The sequence below is a fragment of the Ovis canadensis genome, chromosome 10, assembly GCF_042477335.2.
Source record: "Ovis canadensis isolate MfBH-ARS-UI-01 breed Bighorn chromosome 10, ARS-UI_OviCan_v2, whole genome shotgun sequence".
NCBI lineage: Eukaryota > Metazoa > Chordata > Mammalia > Artiodactyla > Bovidae > Ovis > Ovis canadensis.
The window spans coordinates 100,374,869-100,399,619 of NC_091254.1; the positions used below are offsets into that span (position 1 = coordinate 100,374,869).

General features: G+C 52.3%; 1 protein-coding gene and 1 pseudogene across 1 annotated transcript; both read left to right on the plus strand.

Moving 5' to 3' along the window:
• Nucleotides 1-1,927: 1,927 nt before the first annotated feature.
• Nucleotides 1,928-24,062, plus strand: CFAP97D2 (CFAP97 domain containing 2). Its single transcript, XM_069602470.1, has 7 exons — nucleotides 1,928-3,212; nucleotides 7,624-8,834; nucleotides 13,155-13,925; nucleotides 16,042-16,122; nucleotides 16,988-17,106; nucleotides 17,446-17,626; nucleotides 23,220-24,062. Exons 3-7 carry the CDS (start codon nucleotides 13,836-13,838, stop codon nucleotides 23,340-23,342), a joined length of 594 nt encoding a protein of 197 aa, XP_069458571.1. The 5' UTR covers nucleotides 1,928-3,212; nucleotides 7,624-8,834; nucleotides 13,155-13,835; the 3' UTR covers nucleotides 23,343-24,062.
• Nucleotides 23,501-24,062, plus strand: LOC138446966 (large ribosomal subunit protein eL22-like; annotated as a pseudogene).
• Nucleotides 24,063-24,751: the final 689 nt, after the last annotated feature.

Sequence of the window (24,751 nt, forward strand, 5' to 3'; positions counted from 1 at the left end):
TGAACACAGTGGCGGCACTTGGTGAAGACCGGAAGCCCATTTCCAAGGTCGCTCTGGCTCGGTGGCCGGCCCAGCCAGGACTGCCTCTCACCCCTCATAGAGGCCGTTGCTCCCAGCTTCAGGGCTGCAGAAAGGGAGTGGACGGGGGCCACTGGCCGGACCAGGCATCCCACGGAGGCAGGGAGACCAGGTGGGTCAGGCGCAAGCATGGCATCTGGGAGCACGAATGCAAGTCCGTCAACTTTGCGTGTGACCGTGAGGGGCGGGTGCTGCTTTTATTAACGTGGGCCCCTGACACCCACTTCGGTACCTTCCATCCCTTCCAAATGGTTTGATGTGAACAGAACTCTTCTCCCCTTGTTGTCTCTAAGTGTCTTGGTCTGTGAAAATGGGCCAGCAGTGCCCTCCCAGAGAGAGGCTCTGAGGACTGCGAGGTGCTCTGCTGGCATTTGGTGCTCAGGACAATTCAGTGGTTTCTGGTTGAGGGTGGGGCACTTTCCTCTCACCCCACCCCCGCCCCCCAGCACCTGGGAGACACCTGCCGTCCTGTAGCACCTGCATCAGACCTGGGAGACCTGGGGCAGGCAGTCAGCCACTCCACCCTGCAACCTGCGGCCCCTGCAGGTACCCACCCCCTAGGAGTCAGCTCTCCCTGCCGCTGCCTCCCAGGATGTGCTTGCATCCAGTGCAGAGGAAGGCCTCACACTCACCCCAGACCCTCCCCTGGAGGAAGAAATCTTCAGAATACAGGACGCTCACAAAACCACACTGTTCACTGACACCCAAACCAGAGACAACCTCCACCCATCCTTCCGCGGGTGGATCTTAAACCGACACAGCTCAGCAGCAAAAAGGAGCAGATGGCCGACCTGGTGCCAGAAACGGGCGACCTTGAGAAGGAGGAGAGCCTGCCATGCTCACCTCACGAGGCCACTCACAGGACTTAAAAACAAGAAACTGTAGAGATGGAAGCGACCGTGGTCGTCAGGGGTCAGGGAAGGGGGTGGCGGGTCTGCGCACATGACAAGGCAGCAGGAGGGACCCACACGGCCCTGGACCTGATTGCCAGCGAGCCCCCAGCCTCCCAGAGGGCCCCGAAGTCCCCGCCTTCACTGTCCGTGCCCCCCGCCCCCCGCCCGCCATAGAGCAGAGCAGCTTCCCAAGGCAGAAGGAAGGGGAGGCGGCAGGAGAACCGGGGACTGGCAGGGCCTTTGGGCTGAAGCTCCAGGTTTGGGGCCAGGGAGGCAGGGAGCCACGCCGCTCCCAGCTGGTCTGGTCTCATAATTCCAGCTCACTTGGTGGAAAGGACTCAGAACACAATATATGTGGCTGCTGGATGGAAGAACTAGGAGACCGGAGGCCAGAGCAGCGAGAACAGCACCTGACCACACGGGGCCTGAGACGACGGGGCCCCTGGCCCAGGGTCTGCTCAGAACAGCGGTGACGAGTCCGCTTCCAGGGGGTGGCTCTCGTGGCCAGGTGAGGAACAGGTGTTCATTCAGGGGGACCTCAGCAACCGCGCTATACCTCACCCCAATTGGTAACAGGTAAGATGGAAATTTACCTTTTAAAAGGGCCTCTCCTAAGACTCACTTGTTCATTTCACAGCTAATGTCCCAGTGGGAGCAGGCCAGGCAGCACCCCAGGAATCGGCTAATCCGGCGCCTCGAGTGTCTGTTGGGCACCCCGAACCCCATCCACTGCTGTGTCTAAACTGTGTGCGTTACATCTGATGATGGCTGGGGGGTGGGGGCTGAGGCCCAGGGGTGGTCGAATCTGTCCAGCCTCCAGAGCTAATCCACGCTCTTGCCAGAGGATTCTCAGCCGCAGTCGGTGACTCACTCCCCACCAGTCACTTCCTTCCTGCTCCTGGAGGAGGCCTTCCCACAAGAAGGCGAGAATCATTGCTGCCAGCTCCCCACAGCCCACACAGCCCGTGACCAGGTCTCCTGCTGGGCATATGGCCTGTGCCCTAGTCCGAGCTCCCCTCACACATGCGTTACTCGGCCCAGAGGGAATTTAAAAGGTGGATTAACAAGAGAAGTAAGATCTGTGGCATCAGCATCTCTGTTGTTGTAACTGAAGGTGTTTCTGATGTGGCTGCTGTTCTGACTCTCAAGGACCCAGGAGTTGAGGTTTGCTGGGCCCCGTCAGGTGTCCAGATGGGAAACGGCCAGCAGGACTTCTGGACCGCCAAGCAAGCCAGTGCGCCTTGTCTGTGGGTTTCCCCGAATTCCTTTCTAGCCCTCAATGCTGAGTTTATAAAGGCAGCTGAGAAGTCCCAGGGCCAGAAGCACACACAGATCTAATTTCTTTAACTCTCAAGTGGGGTTAAGGCAAAGAGTTGAGAAAAGGAGGCAGACACAACTGCTCCAGCTCACGATGAGCATCTAGCTTTAACCCGCTGACTCTTGGCTTTAGCCTCAGCTGCTGGGTGTGTGTGAACTTCACATGTGTATCAGTCTCCCCATAGAATAATCAGAAATGCAAAAACAAACAAGAAAAGATGGCTGCATGGTATTTCGAAATTCTCGTTTGAAAGGCTGTGTTCTGTTCTTCTTTTTGGGAGGGATCTTGTACTTTTGTTTCATCTTTGTTTTCACAGCTTTCTGTTCTCTGAACCGAATGCCAGTATCTGCTCTATATATAGACAGAGACCGTTGCGTAATCACCAGCACGAGGCTCTCTCAAGACGGACTCAGATATTCAGAGGCTTTTGGCTAACAAATTTTTACCAACTCCTGGCTTGTGCGTAATGCTCTTGGCGGCTTGATTTCTCTCTGAGCCTTTCAGAGCCAGTCCACAGAGCCCAGCTCAGCCCAGAACATCAAGCGTCGCCAGCCACATCTGCCTCCTCAGCACCGTGCTGAGATGCTCGATCCCTGCTTAGCTCACCAGACTGTCTACTCAAAACTCAGAAGGCCGATGTCACTGCTGACGCCAAAGCTAACTTTTCTTCCAGAATCTTCCGTGCACACACGTCACTGAGTTTCTCAGCCACGTCTCTACTGTGGCCCCAGTGGGCTGCTGGGGCCCACCAAGTTTCCTCTGCCGGCCGTGGCGGGGCCGCAGGTTCAGGGCTCAGGTCCTGCTCAGAGCACCCCACAATCATGTCCTCTGCGGCCGTGGCAGGGGGTGCCACGCCAAGACGGCAGACAACCACATGTAGACATCAGCCACCAGAATCGCTGTGACCTGGGGCCATTTCTCAGGTAACAGAAATAACCTACCCCAGATGATTTTTATTTTAAGCCAACTGTGGAGCAATGGGGACAGTACAGAAACTTATAAGCTATTATCTCTGCCTAACTTCCTCCTTAGGAAATAAAAAAGTGATTGCACCCTTGGTCACACACATTGCTAAACCATCTTACTTTCTTCTCTCCCTTAGATTTTTAACAGAACTGGGCAGCGTTGCCACATCGCACTGTGAAAGCGCAGTAAAAGCTAAGCTGTGTTTAAGTGAACAGGGGCTGAAATTCAGAACATCACCCTTTATTCTTTTTCCTTAGAAGTCTGTGCTTACCAACCTCAGCCTGACTAGAGCCGAAAGAGTGTTCTTTTTTATCACACACAACAATGCTGAAGTGCTTAATAACGCCAACTACACGTTTCTCTTTATCACTGCTGATGGCGTGATTGACAGCTCCTGCATTGCGAATGGAGACGCCTGACTCAGCAGCTAAGTCAACTGCTGGGTTTACTCAGATTTCTGATTGGGTGATTAGCATGTACCACCTGCTGGAAACATCGACAATGTCCCCAAGTGGCAAGGACTCCTGGAACGTGGCCTGGAGCCATCAGGCAAACCCAGGAGCCTGTGTGTGGGGCTGAGGGTCGGTGGTCAGACCATAGGTCCTCCGCTGACTGGACTTCCTCCAGATCTTCCCCAGCCACTGGGATCCTGAGGTTCCTCTGTTAAACAAGCCTCTCTGGGCCCCCACCAGACAAACCTGGGCCTCAGCCCCTCCCAGAGCCGGTTCATACCATCCGCATGACCTGAGGGGCCAGGTAAAAGCCGCTGGACCCATCCTGAGGTTCTGGCTCAGCAGGTCCAGGGCAGGCCCTGAACTGGCCTTTCCTCTGATCCTGAAGGGTGCTGCACTGTTGTTTCTGGAAAAGAGTGGCCAGCAGCCCCAGCCTGCCCTAGACAAAGGGGGTTCTTAGGACATGGGACCTCAGTTAAGACTGGAGTGTCCGGGGAGGCCTGTGGTGGCCCTCTGTGTCCCCGACCAACCTCCCCAGCAGCGGAGTTCTATCACTAGCATGTGGTGTGTCCCTGGCAGACGTCCTCCTGAGGCACAAATGCACCAGCAAGAGCACAGAACAAGCCTCAGTACCGAATCTGGATTTGTTTACAAGAAGTTTTCTCTTGTAGAGAGGAACTTTGAAAGAAGTAAACATTCAAATAGGTGAAAAAACTTTCAGCCACTGTGCATCTAAACTAAAGATGGATTTTATATACTTCACCTCTTTAGGTCTCAGCGCTGGACTTTATAAAGTATTATATTCTTTTCTAATGTCTGTGCATAGGTTCATTTCCACATCTTCATTTTATGCACGAAGCAGCTTTAGCTACATCTACTAACATTTTAGTGAAATCTCTGTCAGTTATATAGCAAACATCAAACAAACACCTTGTGGCTGAAAGTGGCACCACCCTCTGGTTCTGGGGTTGGTGGGCAGTTCTCCCATCTAGGGTGGCCTCGTTTGCCAGCGCAGGGGTGGCTACATCTCCCCACATTTGATCAGTCGTTCTCACGGCAGCAAACAAGCCTTGTTAACTCAGCACCAAGGTGTTTCCCATACCATGAGCAGCAAACTCCAGGATCTGTGCACATTTCAAGCCCCTGCTTGTATCCCAGTGGTCAAACCAATTTACATGGCCAAGCCTAGAAGCAGCGTGGAAACGGACCTTTTACCTTTTGTCTCAGGCAGACAAAGAATTGCGGATTACTTGCCACAATCTCTGTTTCTCTTAAAGAAAACTTCATTTCTGAATTGTCTTTCAAAGCAACTTGTGAGAAAGGAAAAGACTTACTACCAGAGCACTAACTGGCTGAGGGTTAACAGGGAGAGCTCTAAGCAACAGAGTGCTAACCCACATGCCACTAAGCAGCAGAGTGCTAACCAGCAGAGTGCTAACCAGCAGACCACTAACCAGCAGAACAGTAACTCACAGAGCGCTAACCAGCAGAGTGCTAACCAGCATGCCACTAACCAGCAGAGCGCTAACTCACAGTGCACTAACCAGCAGAGTGCTAACCAGCAGAACACTAACTTACAGAGCACTAACCAGCAGAGCGCTAACTCACAGAGCACTAACCAGCAGAGCGCTAACCAGCAGAGTGCTAACCAGCAGAGCGCTAACTCAGAGCACTAACCGGCAGAGCGCTAACCGGCAGAGCGCTAACTCACAGAGCGCTAACCGGCAGAGCGCTAACCAGCAGAGCGCTAACTCAAAGAGCGCTAACCAGCAGAGTGCTAACCAGCAGAGCACTAACTCACAGAGCACTAACCGGCAGAGCGCTAACTCACAGAGCGCTAACCAGAAAAGCGCTAACTCACAGAGCGCTAACCGGCAGAGCGCTAACCAGCAGAGCGCTAACTAGCAGAGCGCTAACCAGCAGAGCACTAACCGGCAGAGCGCTAACCAGCAGAGCGCTAACCCGCAGAGCGCTCCCCCAAGTGCGTGCTGACAGGCAGGCCCAGTTCCAGGTCCTCAGGCCGATTAGCCAGGCCCCCAGCACAACCCCAGTTCTAGGGTCCAAGGTCGCCCTCAGCAGACAGAGACCGCGGCCGCCTGTGTTCAGCCTGTGAGCCGGAAGCCCGGTCCCCGCATCGGCAGGGGCCGTCGCGGCTGGGAGGCGCCCAGGGCTGTCCGGCGCTCTGATGGGGAAGGTTCCGGCTGAGGCTGGACCGGCCCACGCACACGGCAGGGCTGTGGCTGCCGCGGCGGCTCCCGTGATGACTGAAGGCACCGTCCCCTCTGGGCAGGGATGCAGCCCGGTCATCACTCGCGCCGTGTAAGGTCACGATTCCTGATTCCTGTGGTCTGCATTAAGACTGTTTAAGGATGCTCCGTAAGAGGTAGGCGGTGTGGCTGGCTCTGAAGAAGCATGAAAACCCTTGAGGGTGGGGGCCTCCGCAGCCCCCCACACAGCTCCTGGCTACGCTTGCTTGTGCTTCTCCGGGTCATGAATCTTTTCAGTTTTGAGGCCAGGGCGCTTCTTTCGCTGTGAAACGTCTGTTCATCATTACTGCTCACTTTTCTGTTGGGCCTGTGGTCTTTTGTATTGACTTGTTGGCGTCTTCATTCATTAAAAAAATGACTCTCTTTCTTAGCTTATAGTGTGCAAAAACCTCTGGGTTTGTGTCTTTGGCTTGTGTTTTGTGAAAGATACAGTTTATTTTTCTGTAATGACATTTATTGGTAGATTTATTTTTAATATAGTTTTAAATCAGCTAATCCAAAGACCTTTATTTGATTTTTCAACATTTTTATTTTAAAATTGTTTTCATTAGGGCTCAGATCCCATATATTATTGGAAGATTCTTCCAGTGATGTGATGCTATGCTGTGCTATTTTTTTTAAATTATTTTTTATCAACTTTCGTCTTCTGGAGTTTCATATCACACTGTAGAAAGAACGTTCCCTCTTACATTATTTTTAAAATCATTCTTCTTTTCATTTACTACTTTCATGCTTTCTTTGCCTCCAGTTAAATTTTGATTTGTCTTGAATTTATTTTAAGATGTAAGGTGTGGATTGAAGCTAATTTTTCAAATGGCCCTTTAGTCCTCTCAGACCGCGTGTGGCTGATCCTTTCCCTGATTCTCTGAAATGGCATCTTTGTCAGTAGATGCCTGTGTGCACTTGTGTTTCTGGGTTTGCTAGCTTGTTCGTCGGTCTGCCTGAGGACCAGCACTGCGCTGCCACCGTGCGTCTTCTTCCGCAGGCGTTTCTGCGGCTGTCTGTGCTGCTTCGCCTTCCCTGGTTAAAAGGACCTGCAGCCCCGTGTGCGTGCTCTCTTCAGGGTCGTCTGCCTGGTGCGGCTCCGCCAGCGCCCCCACCGCACACGCTCTGACTCCCTCTGCTTTGGGCCAGTTCCAGCTTTGTGATTCAACCGAACAGTCTTTTTCAGAAAGTGAGTTGAACTTATTTAAGGGCAGTGGGTTGCTGGTCTCACTTCCAGTGTCCTCAGCCTTGTGGGGCTGTTATGCCCAACCTAGATCTTATATTCAAAAGCAGGGACATTACTTTGCCGACTAAGGTCCGAGACTGAGCCGCTCAGGAAGTTTTCCTGTTATGCCCTGTGGTCGCTCATCCTTCTGTCTCTCTGAAACCCCAGTATTCAGACACTTCACTCCCAAGCTGACCACAGACCAGCTCCAGCCCTTCTCGGGGGTCTCCCCATCTCTATGTTTGAGCTTCGTCCTGGCTGACAGCTCTTCGTGGGATTTAAGTTCAGTATGCCCATATTTTAATTTCTTTCCTGTTTTCTGCCTGTTAAAAGATAGCATCCTGTTCTTACATGATGGATATGCACTATTTTCTGAAATGTTTCTGAGGACAGTAATTTGACCTTTAATTTTCTTTCTTTTTTTTTTTTTTTTATGTAGCTGTCTGCTCCAAGGTCATGTCAGCTCATCTCTGTGAGGATGCTTTGCAGCAAGAGTGACAATCCTCTGGGTTCACTAATAGGCCAGACCCCTAAACTCTAGACCACCAGACCACCTGGCCTGCCTCTTGAGAGAGCTGTATGCAGGTCAGGAAGCAACACTTAGAACTGGACATGGAACAACAGACTGGTTCCAAATAGGAAAAGGAGTATGTCAAGGCTGTATATTGTCACCCTGCTTATTTAACTTCTATGCAGAGTACATCATGAGAAACGCTGGACTGGAAGAAACACAAGCTGGAATCAAGATTGCTGGGAGAAATATCAATAACCTCAGATATGCAGAAGACACCACCCTTATGGCAGAAAGAGAAGAGGAGCTAAAAAGCCTCTTGATGAAAGTGAAAGAGGAGAGCGAAAAAGTTGGCTTAAAGCTCAACATTCAGAAAATGAAGATCATGGCATCTGGTCCACTTCATGGGAAATAGATGGGGAAGCAGTGGAAACAGGGTCAGACTTTATTTTGAGGGGGCTCCAAAATCACTGCAGATGGTGACTACAGCCATGAAATTAAAAGACTCTTACTCCTTGGAAGAAAAGTTATGACCAACCTAGATCATATATTCAAAAGCAGAGACATTACTTTGCCGACTAAGTCCGTCTAGTCAAGGCTATGGTTTTTCCTGTGGTCATGTATGGATGTGAGAGTTGGACTGTGAAGAAGGCTGAGTGCCGAAGAATGGATGCTTTTGAACTGTGGTGTTGGAGAAGACTCTTGAGAGTCCCTTGGACTGCAAGGAGATCCAACCAGTCCATTCTGAAGGAAATCAGCCCTGGGATTTCTTTGGAAGGAATGATGCTGAAGCTGAGCTCCAGTACTTTGGCCACCTCATGCGAAGAGCTGACTCATTGGAAAAGACTCTGATGCTGGGAGGGATTGGGGGCAGCAGGAGAAGGGGCTGACCGAGGATGAGATGGCTGGATGGCATCACGGACTCGATGGATGCGAGTCTGAGTGAACTCCGGGAGATGGTGATGGACAGGGAGGCCTGGCACGCTGCGGTTCATGGGGTCGCAGAGAGTCGGACACGCCTGAGCGACTGAGCTGCACTGAACTGGACTGGACTCAAGTGTGAAGAGAGGAGGCGGTGTCTACCGGCTGAGTTCTCTACGTGCCTGCATGGTTCACCTCAGTGTTGCCCCACTGAATTGGTAAGAATTGTGCTGACTCATTGCCCAATTCACTGACAGCTTTTAAAACTAGGTTTCACAGCAAATTGCTATTCCATGTTCAAGGGCGAAGTATTACACCCTGTGTATTAGTTATTAGCTTTAACATTTAGGATTCCAGCCATGGATTACTTTGCTTTTCATAGTTTCTCTGAGTTCCAGGAAGTTTTCTTCACACAAAAATGCAAAATCAAATATTGAATGTGTCCAGGTAGAGTCTGTCTGGTTGAGTGTGGAAGGCTCTTGGGGTCCTGCCATCTCGGCCTCACGCCCTCTGGTGACCCAGCGACCACCCCCTGGAGGTGTGCAGCCAGCAGGGGACACGGGAGCAGGGAGGGCCTGCAGAAAAGGAAGAGGCCGGAGCAGCAGCAGGTCTTGGAGGAGGGGTGGCCGGCTGCGGGGGAGGGGTTGTCTCTCGAAAAGGGAAGGGCTAGGGCCATGAAGGCAAGGCCGCTCGCGCCTTCCCAAGGCCTTGGGTGCAGTGGAGGGGGGAGGGGGGGTGGCTCTGGACTCCAGCTCTTTGGCTTCTGGGCGAATCTGCATTTCTCCTGCAGAGAGGCCAGTGGGAGAGAGGCGGGCGGGGCAGAAGCAAGGCGAGGTCAGGGTCAGAACGGAATCTTCGGGTTTGGCAACGAGCAAGTAAGATGTCAGAAATTTTGATCGGTGAGGTCTCCATGAAGGTTTGAGATCAGAAACCTGACTGAAAGTGTCCCAGAAGTTCACACAGCAAAGGACACCACTGGTGGGAGACGGTGAACCGGCGAAGGAGGTCGGACACCGCGGCTCCCCCTAGCCTGGCCCCGCCCCCCCCCCCCAGTCAGTGATGCCGCAGAGGGAAACTGCTTCGCCTGCACCCCATGACCTCAAGGCAAGCAGCAGCTCATCTTCAGCTGAAGACCCGGTCAAACCTGCTGCCTCGCGTGTCTTTTGCACCAAGACGCCTACTGTGATGTCTGCAGAAGGTAGGTCGTTTCACCAAGGCACGGCAGATGCTGAGGCCGAGGCAGAGGGAAACATCCCTAACCCACGGTCAGAGCTTCCGAACCCAGCTCTGTCTGCGCTCCAGCCAGGCCTGCCCTGTGAGGTTGAAACACGTATTATTGCTATCCATTGAGTCTGGGGCCGTTTCCACAGCATCACTTCCATTATTAAAAGTTAAGTAGCTCAAGAGTGCCTCTGGACCCAGGACAAGGTGACTCTAAGACACTTTCTGACATTTATGTTCAATTTTGTCCTGGAAGAAACAAGCTGCAAGAACTCATCTGCTTATTTTAGCGACGTGAGGATGGTAGGGCAGAGTCTAAAAGCAGAGAGACCACACACGTAACTACTTATGCTAACCTGGCCAGCGAGAAGGCTCCACCTCCCCACTACCGCCGCACACAGGACCGAGACATGGCCACCCAACAACAGGCAGGGCCAGCTGCCTCCACAGTGAGGGTCACACAGGCACACAGACGGGGAAGCGAGTGCCCCCCAGACCGCCTTCCACACAGAGGCCAGGACCCTTCGTTCCAGCGCATTTCCGGTCTCTGCACCCCATGTGGATATGGCAGGTGCCCTGCCCCTGGAGGACACTGCAGGCGCACCGCCCCACCAGCAGTGACGCTGGAAACATGGAAATTCGTCATTTGTGTTCAAACCTCTTCTCTTCTTCCAGATTAACTCCCTATGAATATCTCCAGAGCAGGATTAACAGATGTAAGTGAACCTTCTCAGGACTGACATCCCTGGAAAGTGACTGCATGACTGAGGCTACAGATAACCCACTAATTACTGGCAACTAAAACTCCCTGGTTTCAAAACACCCGACAAGTATATCAGATGTGCCCTAAAAGCGCACTCACCGGCTGCAGGAACGCCCTGTCTTGTTGTTGACCTTGGAGCTCATCCAGATACAGGTGATTCTCAGCTGTCCCTCTGCTTAATCCTCAGCTTAATCCCCACGCTGCCTCATTGTCTGTATGACCGTGGTTCTTTGAAACTTGTGGAGACTTTTCACGGCTCAGCATATGGTCAAATTTTGCCAGTTTTGTAAGTGTTCCTCATGTGTTGAAAATTTTGTGGTTTCCGGCTCCCTGAAGATATTTCCAGTTTCGTCCTTTTTTCCATCTAGAACACAGGGAGCACCGCTGTCCTCTAATCGCCTCATGATTGCAGCAGCTGTTGTCTCTGGGAGTCAGTTCTGAGGTCTCTACTGGTTCTATTCATGTCGCCTCACTTTGCAAGACGCTCATGCCCTGGAGACACTGGGCAGGTTTTGCGCCTTGGATGGAGACCGTCGCTCTTTTTTGGTGTCTTGGGATGTCTCCAACCCCGGCTGCCTCAGCCAGTCCCGTGGAGTGAGAGCGTTTGGCTGCCCAGGCGCAGGAGCTAGGGGCAGGGACTCCCCACTCTGTCCCTGCCCTGCAGGAGCCTGGAAACTGCTTTTAGAGCTTGTTTCTAGTCCCCCAGGGTGGTCCTGTGTGGCCCCCATGTGTCTCTCAGAGACCTCAATTTCCGGTGCTTGGAGTGCCCCCAGGAAGAGCCTCCTCCTTGCTGGCTCAGGACTGTGCCTGCTCTGACTGCAGCCCCGCAGCTTTGAAGCTGCTGAGCCTGAGTCAGCCCCTCGGCGCGTTAAGATGCTCTCTGTGCTTTCAGGAGCCTCGGGCCGGAGGAGAGGCAGCCTGGACTGGACAGAGGTGCCCAGTGTCCCCATCAAGGCCGCCCATGACCCTAGTCACCAGAGGCCACCGGGGCACCTCCCTATTTCTCAGAACAGACATCTGTGAGCCAGTTTCCCTCCAAAAGGGAATAATTTTGAGGCAATTTGAGATTCCTGCAAAATAAGGATGGAGCCTGTTGCTCACACTGCCCTTGTGGAAAGGCAGAGGGCCAGAGCTCAAGAAGGGACTCACAAACATCAAGGGTCTAACCAATCTGTGACGCAGCGATGGAACACAGGACTGACGTGCCTGAGGCCGCAGCTGGGAATCTGAGACTTCCCATTCGATCGTGGGTCTACGTGACTGTCGCCCGTCTTTTCCTGGAGCCTGTTGGCCACACGGGCTATTGCATCAAAGCACTGCACCACAGACGCTCGACCCTGCGCACACATCACAATCGAGCGTGTGCACGGCTTCACGTGGCTGCAGTATCGCTGGTGACACCTCGAGGCCTTGCTAATGACCTCAGTTTTCAAGCCAGTATTGGACCAAAACACTGATTAAGGCTGAGCCAAACACACAGTCATCATGTGAATGAGCAAATCAAAAAAGGCCCTGGTGTTTATTTTCTGCAGAACCTAGGTAGAAACTTTTAATATTAAACATTCAAATCTAGAACTATGGAAAAATTCGCTGCTTAAAAGTTCACAGAATGCAGAATGGTGCCATGGGTCGGGTCTTGGACAGAAAAGAACGTCAGTGGAAACCAGCACTGTCTCTCGCTACAAACTGGACTCCAGGCCTTCCGAGCCTTCACTTCTGTGAGTGATTTCTCAGTGCGTGCGAGTCCTTGCCAGTGTTCCAGACTCTTCGCTCAGCAGAAGCCCTGAGGAGCTCCGGACCAGCAGACTTTTCTGCTCGAATCTTGTTGAGAAGGTCCTAGCAGCTGAAACTCAGCTCCAGCCGGGGTGGACGGGCTAATGGGAGCCAGACCAGGCAGCTGATGGTGACCTCTCTGTTCCTGGGGCAGGTCCAGTTTCTCCAGGTCCCCTGCCCTGGGCCCCACCATCAAGTCAATCAAATAGCAAACGCGAATCGAGTGGTCGGGGGAGAGCAAGCCCAGGTGGACGGTCAGCACGCAGCTGGAAGGGCGAGTGCAGCAAAGCTGCGCGTTCAAGGCCCTCAAGCGCCCTGTGACTTGGCCAGTCTCTGCTCTGCCCTCCATGCCGGGCTGTCCACACAGTGTGAGCCGACTGGACAGGGCGGCTTCTGCCCCAGGCACCTGGCAAGAGGCTGAGGCCATCAAAAACCTCTAGCCTGTGTGGCCAGTAGGCTCCAGGAAAAGACAGTCGTGTAGACCCACGATTGAATGGAAAGTCTCAGATTCCCAGCTGCGGCCTCAGGCACATCAGTCCTGTGTTCCATCATTGCTAACGGCAGATATCCACTAAGCACCGCGGACTGCGCACTTGATCAGTGCCTGTAAGCAGGTAAACAAAAATAACTTCACAGAAATCTTTTGACTATGACGTGCAGGCTTTATAGGCTAAGAAATTTTAAGGGAGACTTAAAGGACTGACTATTTTTAGGCAGCAGTTCTTACATCTATCTTCTACTGTGCGGAACCCAGTTCCTCATGATGTGCCCCTTCCCACAGAGCGGCGTGGTGAGCTCCCGTTCACTAACCCTGCGCTGCAGAGCTTTGAAATGGATGCTGTAATGTGGTGAAGACCAGGATTCCGAAGTGAAAGTAGCACTGCCATTCTGCCATTAACCTGTTCCTCCAAGTAGGCCACCCTCAAAACTCTGCATACGATCCTGGCAGAGAAAAATGACTCAAAGGGCAATGCTGCCCTCACTCTGTTTCCTTGGTCTCACAGAAAGCCCGCCGCTAACAGAAAAAGCTGGGGAGAGAGGGGCGGCTGAGCCTCTCTGTCTTCAAGTCCACTGGAGAAAAAGTTACTGAAGCTGCAGATGAAAATCTTTGGAATTGCCCAAGTTATCGTAAAGTTCAAAGGCAGAAGAGGCGGGACTGAGGAGGGAAGGGGAGGGGAGGGCGCAGGGAAGGAGAGGAGGGGAGATGGAAGGGGTCGGTTGGGGGAGAACATCTTCCCCTTGTTCCCGAGTGTGGCGCGCTGCGGTGCGCGCCTCAGAGCGGCATCACCGAGAAGATGCCCCTGGAGGGAGGGGCATTCAGCTCCTTCTGCCAAGCACAGAGGCCACTCTGTGGTCTCCTCCCTTCCCAGAGCTTGGGTGCCATGGAGACCGTCATGTGACCCAATAAACACAGTCGACCGGGGCTGCACCGGACAGGTGTCCACTCTCTGTCTTCTCCGAGATGCTTGGAGGCCCCCGACTGACCCTTTCCCATGGCAGGGGGTACCTGCAGGGCACGTGGGAGAAAGCCTACCAGGATCACAGGAGAAAGGTAAGGCGGGTGGGCAGAGTGGAAGACACATCTCCCCTGGAAGCCAGAGGCGAATTTTCCTTTCGGAGATGGAACAGGTGAGACGGCAAAGCCTTAAAAGGCAGGCCGTGCCGTGCCATGCAATAATTCCATTAGATAGACTGTGGCTTCCAAGCGCCATGCTTTAGGACCAGCCTTTCTCATCATGGCATATATCCCCTATCGAAACAACAAACTCCAGAGGGGACTGCTGCTGCTGTTGCTGCTAAGTCACTTCAGTGTCCGACTCTGTGCGACCCCACAGACGGCAGCCCCTCAGGCTCCCCCGCCTCTGGGATTCTCCAGGCAAGAACGCTGAAGTGGGTTGCCATTTCCTTCTCCAATGCATGAAAGTGAAAAGTGAAAGTGAAGTCGCTCAGTCATGTCTGAGGGGACTAGGAATGGACTTTTGTTTCTGTTAAGAGATATATTATTATTTCCATCTATCTGACGCAAACGTGGGTCTCATTTGAAACGGCGGCCCTGTGGTCCTGACTGGCTGGGCAGTCTTCTGCCCTCGAGACCTCTCAGAGCCATCCAGGCGCAGGGTGCTGGCTGGCCAAACAAAGAAGCGGCTGTGTGGGAATCAGGGCGCCCTGGAGTGATCTGAAGGTGTGAACCCAAGGCCCCCGCTCCTCCCGGGGCACCGCCCGCCTGGGCACAAGGTTTGCACGGTGCCTCGTCACCTGGCCTTGCACCTGCATCCCTGTGGGAGCCCCTAGGAGCCTCTTGGCTTCACCTCGGTTCACCTCCCTCCCTGCGACCCCTGCTCCCTGAGAACAAGGACGGGCATGCAGCCTCCCTGTCCCGCTCCTCACCTCCCCCATCCGGGAGGGTGGCCGCTCTGGTTGCCCAGAGCACGTCGGAGCACTAAAGAGCTGTGGGTGGGAAGGACTCACCCCGGTATCCCTGTGGTTCCTCTTCTGTACTCAAGTGGGTTCAGTTCTCCTCACTGCTGGGCTGAGAACTCCTGAGGGTAGGAAGGGACTCAGTGCAGTTTTAGGATGACTGGGCCCCTCCCCCAGCCGACAGCACTCCCAGAGAGAGGCCCCTCCCCATGTCTGGGCAGGGCCCGTCTTGTCTCAGAACCTCCTCTCACCCATTCATGCTAAGAAAATTACCTTAATAAAACAGAAATTGCTGCTGATATTTCCTTAACAAAAGCCCGCAGCGCCTCCACCTTCCTCTGACCCCACCCTAACAGGCTTGCACCACGGCAAGAGGGCATGAGTCTGGCTCACCTCTGCCCGCTCCCACGCCCTGGGTGATGGGGCAGTGCGGACTGTCCAGCCTCATCTGGCCATGTCCCTTTCTTGCCTGTCCTTCTGGGGTCCCCTTACTTCAGGGCACAAGTGCTGGTTCCCGAGCATGTTTTCCAAGACCCCTGGCCAGCTCCTGGCTCTCTGCGAAGACGCCTGCTCCGTCACCACTTGGCTCCGTGGGTTCGGGTCCCAGATGCCCGGAGCTCAGGTCCTCACACTGGAAAGACGCAGCCGGGGAGCTGCCACTTCCAGGTGACCAGATCAGAGGTCTCAGCAGCTGGGGGTCTGTGAGCAAGCGGCTAGAATATGGGGGTTTCCGCTTATTGCGAGTGTGACACTTAATGGCCCTCGGGCATTTCATCCATCACATTTTAAAATACAAACTCTTCCCTTGTTTGTATGATTTCTGATGTGAAACTCTGCATGGATCATTTTGCACTTAATCAATGGCTAAGATGCTAATGCTGAAAATACTGCTGGAGGCTCAGAAATTAAGTCCAGTGGACTTGGGGACGTAATTCACTGTCTCAAAGCCTGGCAGTGCAGAGTGGAAACGTCGGCGGGTAGTTCTGTTTGATGAGACCTCATCCCACACACACTCGATTCTCTCCTTGACGATGACCGTTTTGGGCCATGTCTGAGGGCTGCCTGTTCCCCTCCCGGGGATGCTCAGGTTCTGAATCAAGAACTTTCTGCCCAGGCCAACTTGATATCTCCGGCGCTGCAAGAAAGAACCTGCATGTATTTCCAGGGCCCACAGAGCAGAAGCTGCCCAGCGAAAACTCAGGGTGATTGACTGGTGAGGGTGCGTGGGTCACACTGCCCGCTCTGCGCAGGTGCAGGAGGCCCGGCCGGTGGTGGACAGCCACGCCCCGCTGACCCTCAGTCACCTCCGCCTGAAGCTCGGCAAACTCAAGGTGAGTTTCAGTCCTGCCCCACTTACTGTCACAGCCTACACAGCACAAAAACCCAGGAGAATGAAAGAAGCAGGCTCACAGGGAGTAAACAAGTCACGTATCAAAACTAAAATGCCTCTAAGTGGCCAGCTAAGCCTGTCTTGCCTGGAATGGAGCTGGTGACGACTGAACCGGAAATCTTCCTCTAGTCTCCCTGCCGACCTGGCAGGGATCCAGAAGTGGGGAGGGGGCAGAGGGGACCCACGACGGCAATTTATTCAGCACAGATCTAGAGTAATTAATTAGCATTGTCCCTGTAAACCAGACCCTTCCAGGACCCCCTCGAAATTTCTGTTTCTTGGAGTTGAAGCCATCTGGTGAGTCAGCATTGCATGGCTGTGCTGATCCTGACATCTCCCAGAGCAAATGCTGCGAGCTTCCTGTGCCCCCAGTGTCAGCCTAACCAGGCCAAACACAGAGGAGCAAATTGGCAGATCAGTCGGTTCAAAACCCTAAGTACAGCAGGAGGGCTTTCATTTCCTCTGGCCTCAAACCTTCTCTTCTTCTGAGCAGTATAAAATCTCCCTCTTAAAATATAAAGTGATTTCCTTTGTATTTCACTGACACAGCTCAGAGGTTTTGAGGAGTGACCTAATTTCTTTCTCCCTCACTGTTACTTCTACTCCAAGTCTGTGAAATTCCGCCCCGCACTCGGGTATCCCAGTTAGGACACAGGAGCCCACCAGCTGCCCAGGGAGTGGCCGCAGCAACACGCGCAGGGGCAAGGAGGCCCTGAGGCCCAGGGGCGGGGCTGCAGGCCCCCTGGGCAGGGCTGCGCGCGGGGCGGCCCTGGCACGGCGCTGGCACGGCCGGTGTGTCTGCGCAGCTGGAGGAGGGCCGGCTGGCCGTCATCGACAGGGACAACCGTCTGCTGCTGGAGAAGCTGTCCCGCATCCTGAGGCCCGGGGGGCAGACCCGCAGCGGAGGCACCTGTGCGCATAGGAGGTGAGGGGCCCCACCCACGGGCGGGACCGGACTGGGCAGGCCAGGCGCCTGCACCCCCTGCAGAAAGAGAGCGAGTGCCTCCAGAGTCAGGCGGGTTCCCACCGTCAGCCGCACCTGGACGCAAGCAGCAGCTCTCACGGTCGCAGGCCCCGGTCCACACGGGCTCTGCCAAGCCCGTTCACTTCACCGTGCGCGAGAGGGGACACTCCTGCTCAGGAAACCTTCCTGCCCAGGAGGCTCCCAGCTCCTTCTCTCGAAATGAGGATGAGAGTTGATGCCACCACAGGCTTCAGCTCTCTCCGTGTTTCAACAGCTTGCGGTTTTTTGGAGTCTAAACAGGGAGAAAAGAGAGCAGGAACTCTGCAGCCTGAGAGAGAAAAACCTGCTCTGGAGAGGGCCACACACTGAGCTCAGGACCCGCTCGCCACACACGGAAAACCTGCTCGGGAGAGGGCCACACACTCAGCTCAGGACCCGCTCGCCACACACCCTGTGGAATGCAGACCCGCCAGCAGAGGAGGTACCTCACCTTCCTACTCTTTCCAGCCCAGAGCTGTCTGAGTTTCCCATCCCCTTCATCAGATTCATCACCTGCGTGGACACACAGACTCTGCTACTCTATTGTCAGCAAACGTGTGCCGAGCGGTCGTAGCTTAGTAACGGAAGACGCAGAGCAGCGACTCAGCTGAGGGGTCCGCCCACCCCTCCCTCACTGAAAATGACGTGTGTGTGTGTGTGTGTGTGTGTTAGTTGCCTGAGGGGTCTGTCCACCCCTCCCTCACTATGGACTGTAGCCTGCCAGGCCCCTCTGTCCATGGAATTCTCCAGGCAAGAATACTGGAGTAGGTTGCTGAATACTGGAATGGGTTGCCTTCTCCAGGGCATCTTCCTGACTCCGGGATTGAACCTGGGTCTCCCACATTGCAGGTAAACATCTGAGCCACCAAAGAAACGTCCTTGAAAAATTATAAGGAGATAAAAATGACCTCAGTTGATCAATTATAGCTTGTAGGAGAAACGTTTGGTGAAAAGCCTTCCTCAGTGGGAAGTTCTGTGATAGTCCTGAAATAGTGGTCCCATGACGCTGCGCCCAGAGAGGTGAAGGAAATTAGCGATCTGAGCATGCTTGCCAGATACTTTGGACTGTATACTCTCCCTTTTCGTCTCGTCCTAGTTATTGGCAAAACCATAATTCTGAATGAAAAAATGATTTTACTTTTGACCTTAATTATCCTGTTTATGAATGTCCCAATGAATCCAATTAAAGGGCTGTAAAGCCTTCACTCGCCCCATCTGCAGACACGGCTCTGGTATTTCGGGGACTTGCTTTCCCTTGAAGTACAGCCCATCATGGGGAACGACTCTAGATATCGAAGTTTAAGTGAGCACTTGGTGCCCAGTCTCCCCCTTCCCCCCGCGCCCCGCAGCCTGACCCAGAGCCCTGCAGGGGCCCAGCCCTGTGAGGTGCCTTCTGAGCCTGCAGGCATGTGAGTGGGCTTGGCTCTGCTAATGCCTCTCTCCTCACTTGGGGGGAGTGTTGAGAAGCCCCCACCTTCCTGCCTACTTGCCTTGGACACTTCTTGCAGAATCCGGAGGCACAGAAAGAACACATACATTTCACAAAGATAAGTAACTTACAAGTAATTACTAATAACAGGCGCACCTGCTCGGCCCCGTTCCAGAACACCACAGCATAGTGAAGGCCACAGGAAAGGGAGTCAGGTGTGTTCCGGTTTCCCAGCACGTGCGAAAGCTGTGTTTACACTATACTGTAGTCTATTAAGGTGCAGTAGGACTGTGTCTTTAAAAAGTGCATTCCTTAATTTAAAAAACCGCAACACTCTATTGCTAGAAAATGCCAGCCGTCTGAGCCTTCAGCGAGCCATAGTAATGACATAGCAGGTCACTTAACAAATATAATAACAACGAGAACCTTTAAAATATGGTGACAGTTACCAAAGTGTGACACAAATACACAAGGTGAGCAAATGCTGTTGGAAAAGCGGCACCGATGGACGTGCGGACATAGGGCCGCCCCGGACCTTCCGCTCGGGAGACACGCAGCGTCTGTGGAACGCAGTAAGCAAGGTGCTGAAGCACTCAGAAAATCTAGCTTGCAGTTTACATTGGAAACATGAACAGTTCATCACGAACCTTTGTTTCTAATTATAAAACTAATACTTGTTCAGTGTAAAAAATGAAGTGTAAACAGGACAGAGTGGGCAGGTAAACGGTGGGCTTCTCCCAGTGTGAACTCTCTGGAAGCGGTCGTTGCCAACGTCTTGCTCGGAGCTCTGACTTGTCTCCTGTGTGGAGTCGCCTGTTTAAACAGAAACAGCACCACACCCTACGTAGTTTCTATCAGGTGTTCATTTCATCCAACAGCGTATCGTGAAGACAGTTTCACAGCAGTGCATAAAGATCTCCATCCCTCTCTAGCAGTTACAAAGTGGTTTTGCACAGCTGCGCCCTAATTTATTCCATCAGCCCCATCTATAGAAATGTCGGTTGTTCCCAGGTGCTCGCTATTCCACGTGAATCTGTGATAACCATCCTAGCCCATGTCAGTTTTGCAGCTTATAGCCCCAGAAGTGAGATCACTCAATCTGAAGGTGCACACTTAATTTTCTGACGCTACCAAGCTGCCCTCGAGACGCACCCAGCAACGCGCACGTCTCCTGGTGACGGCTGCTCCTGAAACTCCTGTCCCCTCGCACTCTGGCCTCCGGATTTCTTCTGCAGAGTAACTGTCTGCGCCTACCTTTGGTCAACTTCCTACTGGTGTTGTAGCCACGCGTTCCGGAAAACAAACTCACTCAGAAGGACAGTGCAGATAGCGGAGTGCAGCTGATTACACCGAAGGGCCCGAGGCAGAGTCTTCTCTCAGCCAAGGACCCCAACCAGTTATTGTGAAAATCTTATACACCCTAAGTGCACGTGCCCAAACCCACCTCCCCGAATTCTCTGAAACTAGTCTGAACAAACGAAGAGAAAGATACAATCAAAGCTAACCTGTGATTCACATGCCCGAAGCCTAGGTCGTTAACAGTGGACAGTTATCAATAGGCCTGTGGTCACACCCCAATAAGCATAATAGAACTTATGATTCTGTTCGGTCACACAGATAATTAGGGCATTCTTTCAGGCGATGGAGAGTCTAGGTATGAGCCCTGGGGTTCTTCCGTCTGGGGGGCCTGGTTTTCCAGTTGGCATGTCGTTTCCATAGATACTGGGCATAGAGCTCCAAGTCCACAGTCCGGCCCAAGATGCAGTCCTGCTTTCAAGACGGAGCCTGTTCTGTCTGTTTCCTCCTACACTGATGTGTCTCCTTTAGTTTTTAACATGCATTCTCAATATTTGATTTTTCTATCATCGGTGTCACAAATATTTCCCCATTATTAGTTATCATTTCACCTAGTTTATTTCTAAGTCATCAGACCTGTGACTCTTTTCCTTCTTGGCATCTGGTTCTTCTGCTGTACATAGAAAGGGCTTTCAAGCTAAGATTGGAAAAATATTCTGTTATCCTTAATGTTTCATAGTTTTCCTGATTCACTTTAAATCTTTAGTTGATATAGAATTTAAAAAACATGAAATTTTTGTTCATAGTGTGAGAAAAATTTCCCCCAAATTTATTGCTTAAAAAATACCAGTGTATTATATCAGAAGCTTTCCATACTTGACACAGACTACTTTGCAGAGGGTTACAGGCTCGCACCCTAGAGCACAAAGGCTGCTGGGTCCTCCCGGATGGAGGAGGGTCACCCTGCATGCCCCTCACGTGGGTGCCGGGCCTTTTCCATTGGGGTGCCACGTGTTTGCTCCTCGGGTTCACAAGAGGAGTAATCTGTTTGTTTTTCACATCATTTAATTCGCAATATTTCCGTGTCACTTTACATCAGACTTGCGTCTTCCAGGTGGACTCTGTGGCTCTGCGTCATAGTCTAGCCTGAGCGGCCCCCCCCCCCCCCCGTCTAGCCCATCTGTATTCATCGCCTTAAGGATTGCGTCGTGTTCGCTCTCAGTTCTGGTTTTTGCTTGTTTATGTTTCCTTACTTTTCCCCGTTTATCGCCTTGTTCAGCAAATGTCAAGAAAATGCTTGGGTCCTGTGCTTCGGATCCACTCTTCACTTCTTTGCTTTGACTCCCCTGAAACCCTCCTTTTACAAAACAGGAAGCAGATAAAGCCCACGAGCAAAGGGAGGTGTTAAGGCCACACAAAGAAAGGGAGAAGAGAAGCGCCTCGCAGCAGGGCTCCCCGCCCTTTATTCGAAGTGCCACCAGCTGCGCCGAGTGTTTAAGTGTGGGGCCAAGGGGCTGCCAGGATAGGACAGCAACCGAAGGGGGGAAGAGCTCCCAGTTTTGACAAAGACCAGACCCCAGGGAGCCGGCGGGCAGGCGTCCCAGTGCTGGGCTCCCAGCGAGGTCATCGCTGCTCCGTGCTCCTTTGTGAAAAGACAGCCATGGAAAGCACAAGGAGGCAACTGCCGGCTCATTGCCTCTGATCCCAGGTCAGAAATGGGACCTGAGTGTCACAGCCCAGACCCCAAGGCAGCTCCCTCCCAAGTGGCCGTCACACCCGGTGTGGAGTTTCCAACCTCAGCTTCTGTGCAGGACGAGGGTGGGGACAGGCGCAGGACAGAGGGACGGACGCCGCGCCGCAGAACTCCCCTGCCGAGGGTCCCCTTCCCTGCCTGGAACCCGCAGGACTTTCCCTTGACACGCCCCTGGCCTCTATCCTTGGAAACACAGGGACTTGGTCAGCAACCAGGGGGGAGTAGGGGTCGCAACAAAAAAACCAAGCCATTTGAAAACTGCAGGTTTAGGGAGGAGAGAACTCTGTTATAGGACCAGAAAGTTGGAAGATGGTCCAAAGAAAGCCCAGGAGCTACCCCTGACCAGCTGTCTGAAGACTGATATGCCCTACCCAACGTCCGGTCAGCTAAGCCTGGGGCCTTCGCTGGTCAGGCACCGACAGGATATGCTGCAGTTTACAGTTAAAATTCCAGAAAATATGCTCATTGGCTTGGCAGAAAAAACAGCCCTTCCTCCGGCGCCCTGATTCCTTCACCAGAGCAGTGTCTCCTCCATCTTTCTGTAGTTTTTGCTAGTTTAGATATTGACTTGCAAAGTATCTCAAATATTTTGAAGGAAAGGTTTCAACCTTTCATCTTCCTTACACTTTCAAATCCTCACTTATCCCTAACTCCAAAGTGAGAAATCACTTAACTGATTTGATAACTTTTTACTGAGGGAGGATAAGACTTCTAAAAGATCAACCGATAAAGCCCACTAGGCACCCTGAGTTTGCTGGAGCCTGCAGTCCCTGGAAGTGTGTATTATTGTAACCTAGTGCCCCAGCCCCAGATAACCGACATGCGTGAGAAGGAAACGAAAGCAGAGCAAACACAGTGACCCTGAAGAGCAGCCGCGCAGCGTCCCTGCAGCCCCGAGCCTGACCCCGCGCTCGCTCGGCCCCCACGAGCTCCCATCGCCCCTTTGTAAAGAGAACCCTGTCCAGAGCTCACGTCAGGGTCAAATGTTTGCAAAGACGGCTACCACAGCACCTGGCGTTTGCTTGGCAAGCATGAAATCACGAAATATTATTTGTTTCCTTCTTTACTGTATGCATCTGCCACACAGGATGAAAACACTAACCAAAAAAAGTGCTAACTTGAAAGGTGTACATGCCCCCCATGTTCACAGCAGCACTGTTTGGAGCAGCCAAGGCATGGAACCAACCCACGTGCCCATCAGCGGAGGAAGGGGTAGAGAAAGCACAAGATGTATGGTTGCGCATACAGACACTATCCAGTCACCAAAAAGAACGAAATCTTGCCATTTGAGAAAACACAAATGGACCTCTTGGGCATTACGCTGAGAAAAATCAGTCAGACAGACAGAGAAGGACAAACCCTGTGCAATCTGTCTTTTATGCAAAATATAATAATAATAACGGACTCATAGATACAGGGAACAGATTGGTGGTTGCCAGAGGTGGGGGTGGATGGTGGGAGGCATGGGTCAGGAGGGTCAAAAAGCTTAGCAAAGTAAGACAGAGCCTTTGACATTACGCAAACCCCAAATCCCGTTTATCTAAAACCCTTAATTAGGAGCACATGAAGAGGAGCTGCTTTGGCAGCTCAAGGGTAAAGAACCTGCCTGTCAATGGAGGAGACAGAGGCTCGACTCCTGGCCCAGGAAGATCCCACACGCCCTGGAGCCACAGCTACTGAGCCTGTGCTCCACCAGAAAGGCCACCGCAGTGAGAAGTCCGTGCACCTGAGAGCAGCCCCCGCTCCCCACAGCCAGAGAGCAAGCCCGCGCAGCTGTGGAGGCCCAGTGCAGCCACGATGCGTGTGTGAAACTTACCCCTCCTGCCTCTGCTGCCGCCATGGTGCCGGGGAAAAAGCTTCTGGCGAAGGCGGGGCCAAAAAAGAAGCCAGTCCTGAAGCGCACTGTGGACCAGGCCCATCCTGCAGAAGACGCCGGTCACGGATGCTGCCAAGACCGCGCCATTTCTTCAGGAGAGGATCCAGGTGAGTGGAAACGGCTGCAATCTGGGCTGCGGCGCCGCAACAGTCAGAAAGAAGCAAAGGCAGGGTCACTGTAACTTCTGGGGCCCTTTCCCAAAAGATATTCGAAATATCTTACAAATAATATTTGAAGAAGAATAATCTACATGATTGGTTACGCAGAGTTGCTAACAGCAAAGAAAGTCATAAGCTGTGTTGCTTTCAGATTAATCAAGACGAAGAGGAGGAAGGTGAGAATTAAAACTCAATCTAGAATGTTTGTATAAGTCCTTAAATAGAATTTATCAACCCCCCCAAAATTTTTCTAAAAGAACACATGATGGGCAAGTGGTACTTTAAGATATTTGCCCACTTCAAGGATTTTATAATCTTGGTGTGTGTGTGTGTGTGTACTGGAAATAAATGAATGATGAAACATTAGGAGATGCTGTCATTAAGATTATTTCAATACTTACATGAGAATATTGAACTAGGAACTGGGTGACATTTTTACATAGGTGACTGAATTTAATTATTAAATAGTCTTGTATTATCATTCAATGTGTTTTATGGGCCTTTGACATTACGCAAATCCCAAATCCCATTTATCTAAAACCCTTAATTAGGAGCACATGAAGAGGAGCTGCTTTGGCAGCTCAAGGGTAAAGAACCTGCCTGTCAATGGAGGAGACAGAGGCTCGACTCCTGGCCCAGGAAGATCCCACACGCCCTGGAGCCACAGTTACTTACCAAGCATTCAGCATCCAATAGGGGTTTATTATTTTAGGCTTATAGGTAAAGGCGAAAGAGCAAACAATAGGTTCTAGTGAAAGGTTTTAGCCATTTAAGAAAATGGGGAAAAAACAGCGTGGCTTTTTAAAAATTTATTTTCAACTGAAGGATAATTACAATACTGTGTTGGCTTCTGCCACACACCAACATGGATGAGTCATAGGTGCACATATGTCCCCTCCCTCTTGAGCTTCCTTCCCACCTTCCACCCCATCCCCCTCTGCTTATTCTAAGCTGCAGGAGTCCATCAATGTGTTGACTGAGGTGGCTCTTCCACCTGCCAGTACGTTTTGGGAATATCTTGTGATCAATGCAGCCTATCCCTTGATGCCTTGGGT

Excerpts from the sequence above, each read along its gene's own strand:
- CFAP97D2 (XM_069602470.1), top strand. The coding sequence starts at position 13,836 with ATGCTTGGAGGCCCCCGACTGACCCTTTCCCATGGCAGGGGGTACCTG. Across the intron at positions 16,123-16,987 it reads TGAAGCTCGGCAAACTCAAG|CTGGAGGAGGGCCGGCTGGC; the intron begins GTGAGTTTCAGT and ends GTGTCTGCGCAG. Across the intron at positions 17,107-17,445 it reads GGCACCTGTGCGCATAGGAG|GGAGAAAAGAGAGCAGGAAC; the intron begins GTGAGGGGCCCC and ends GAGTCTAAACAG.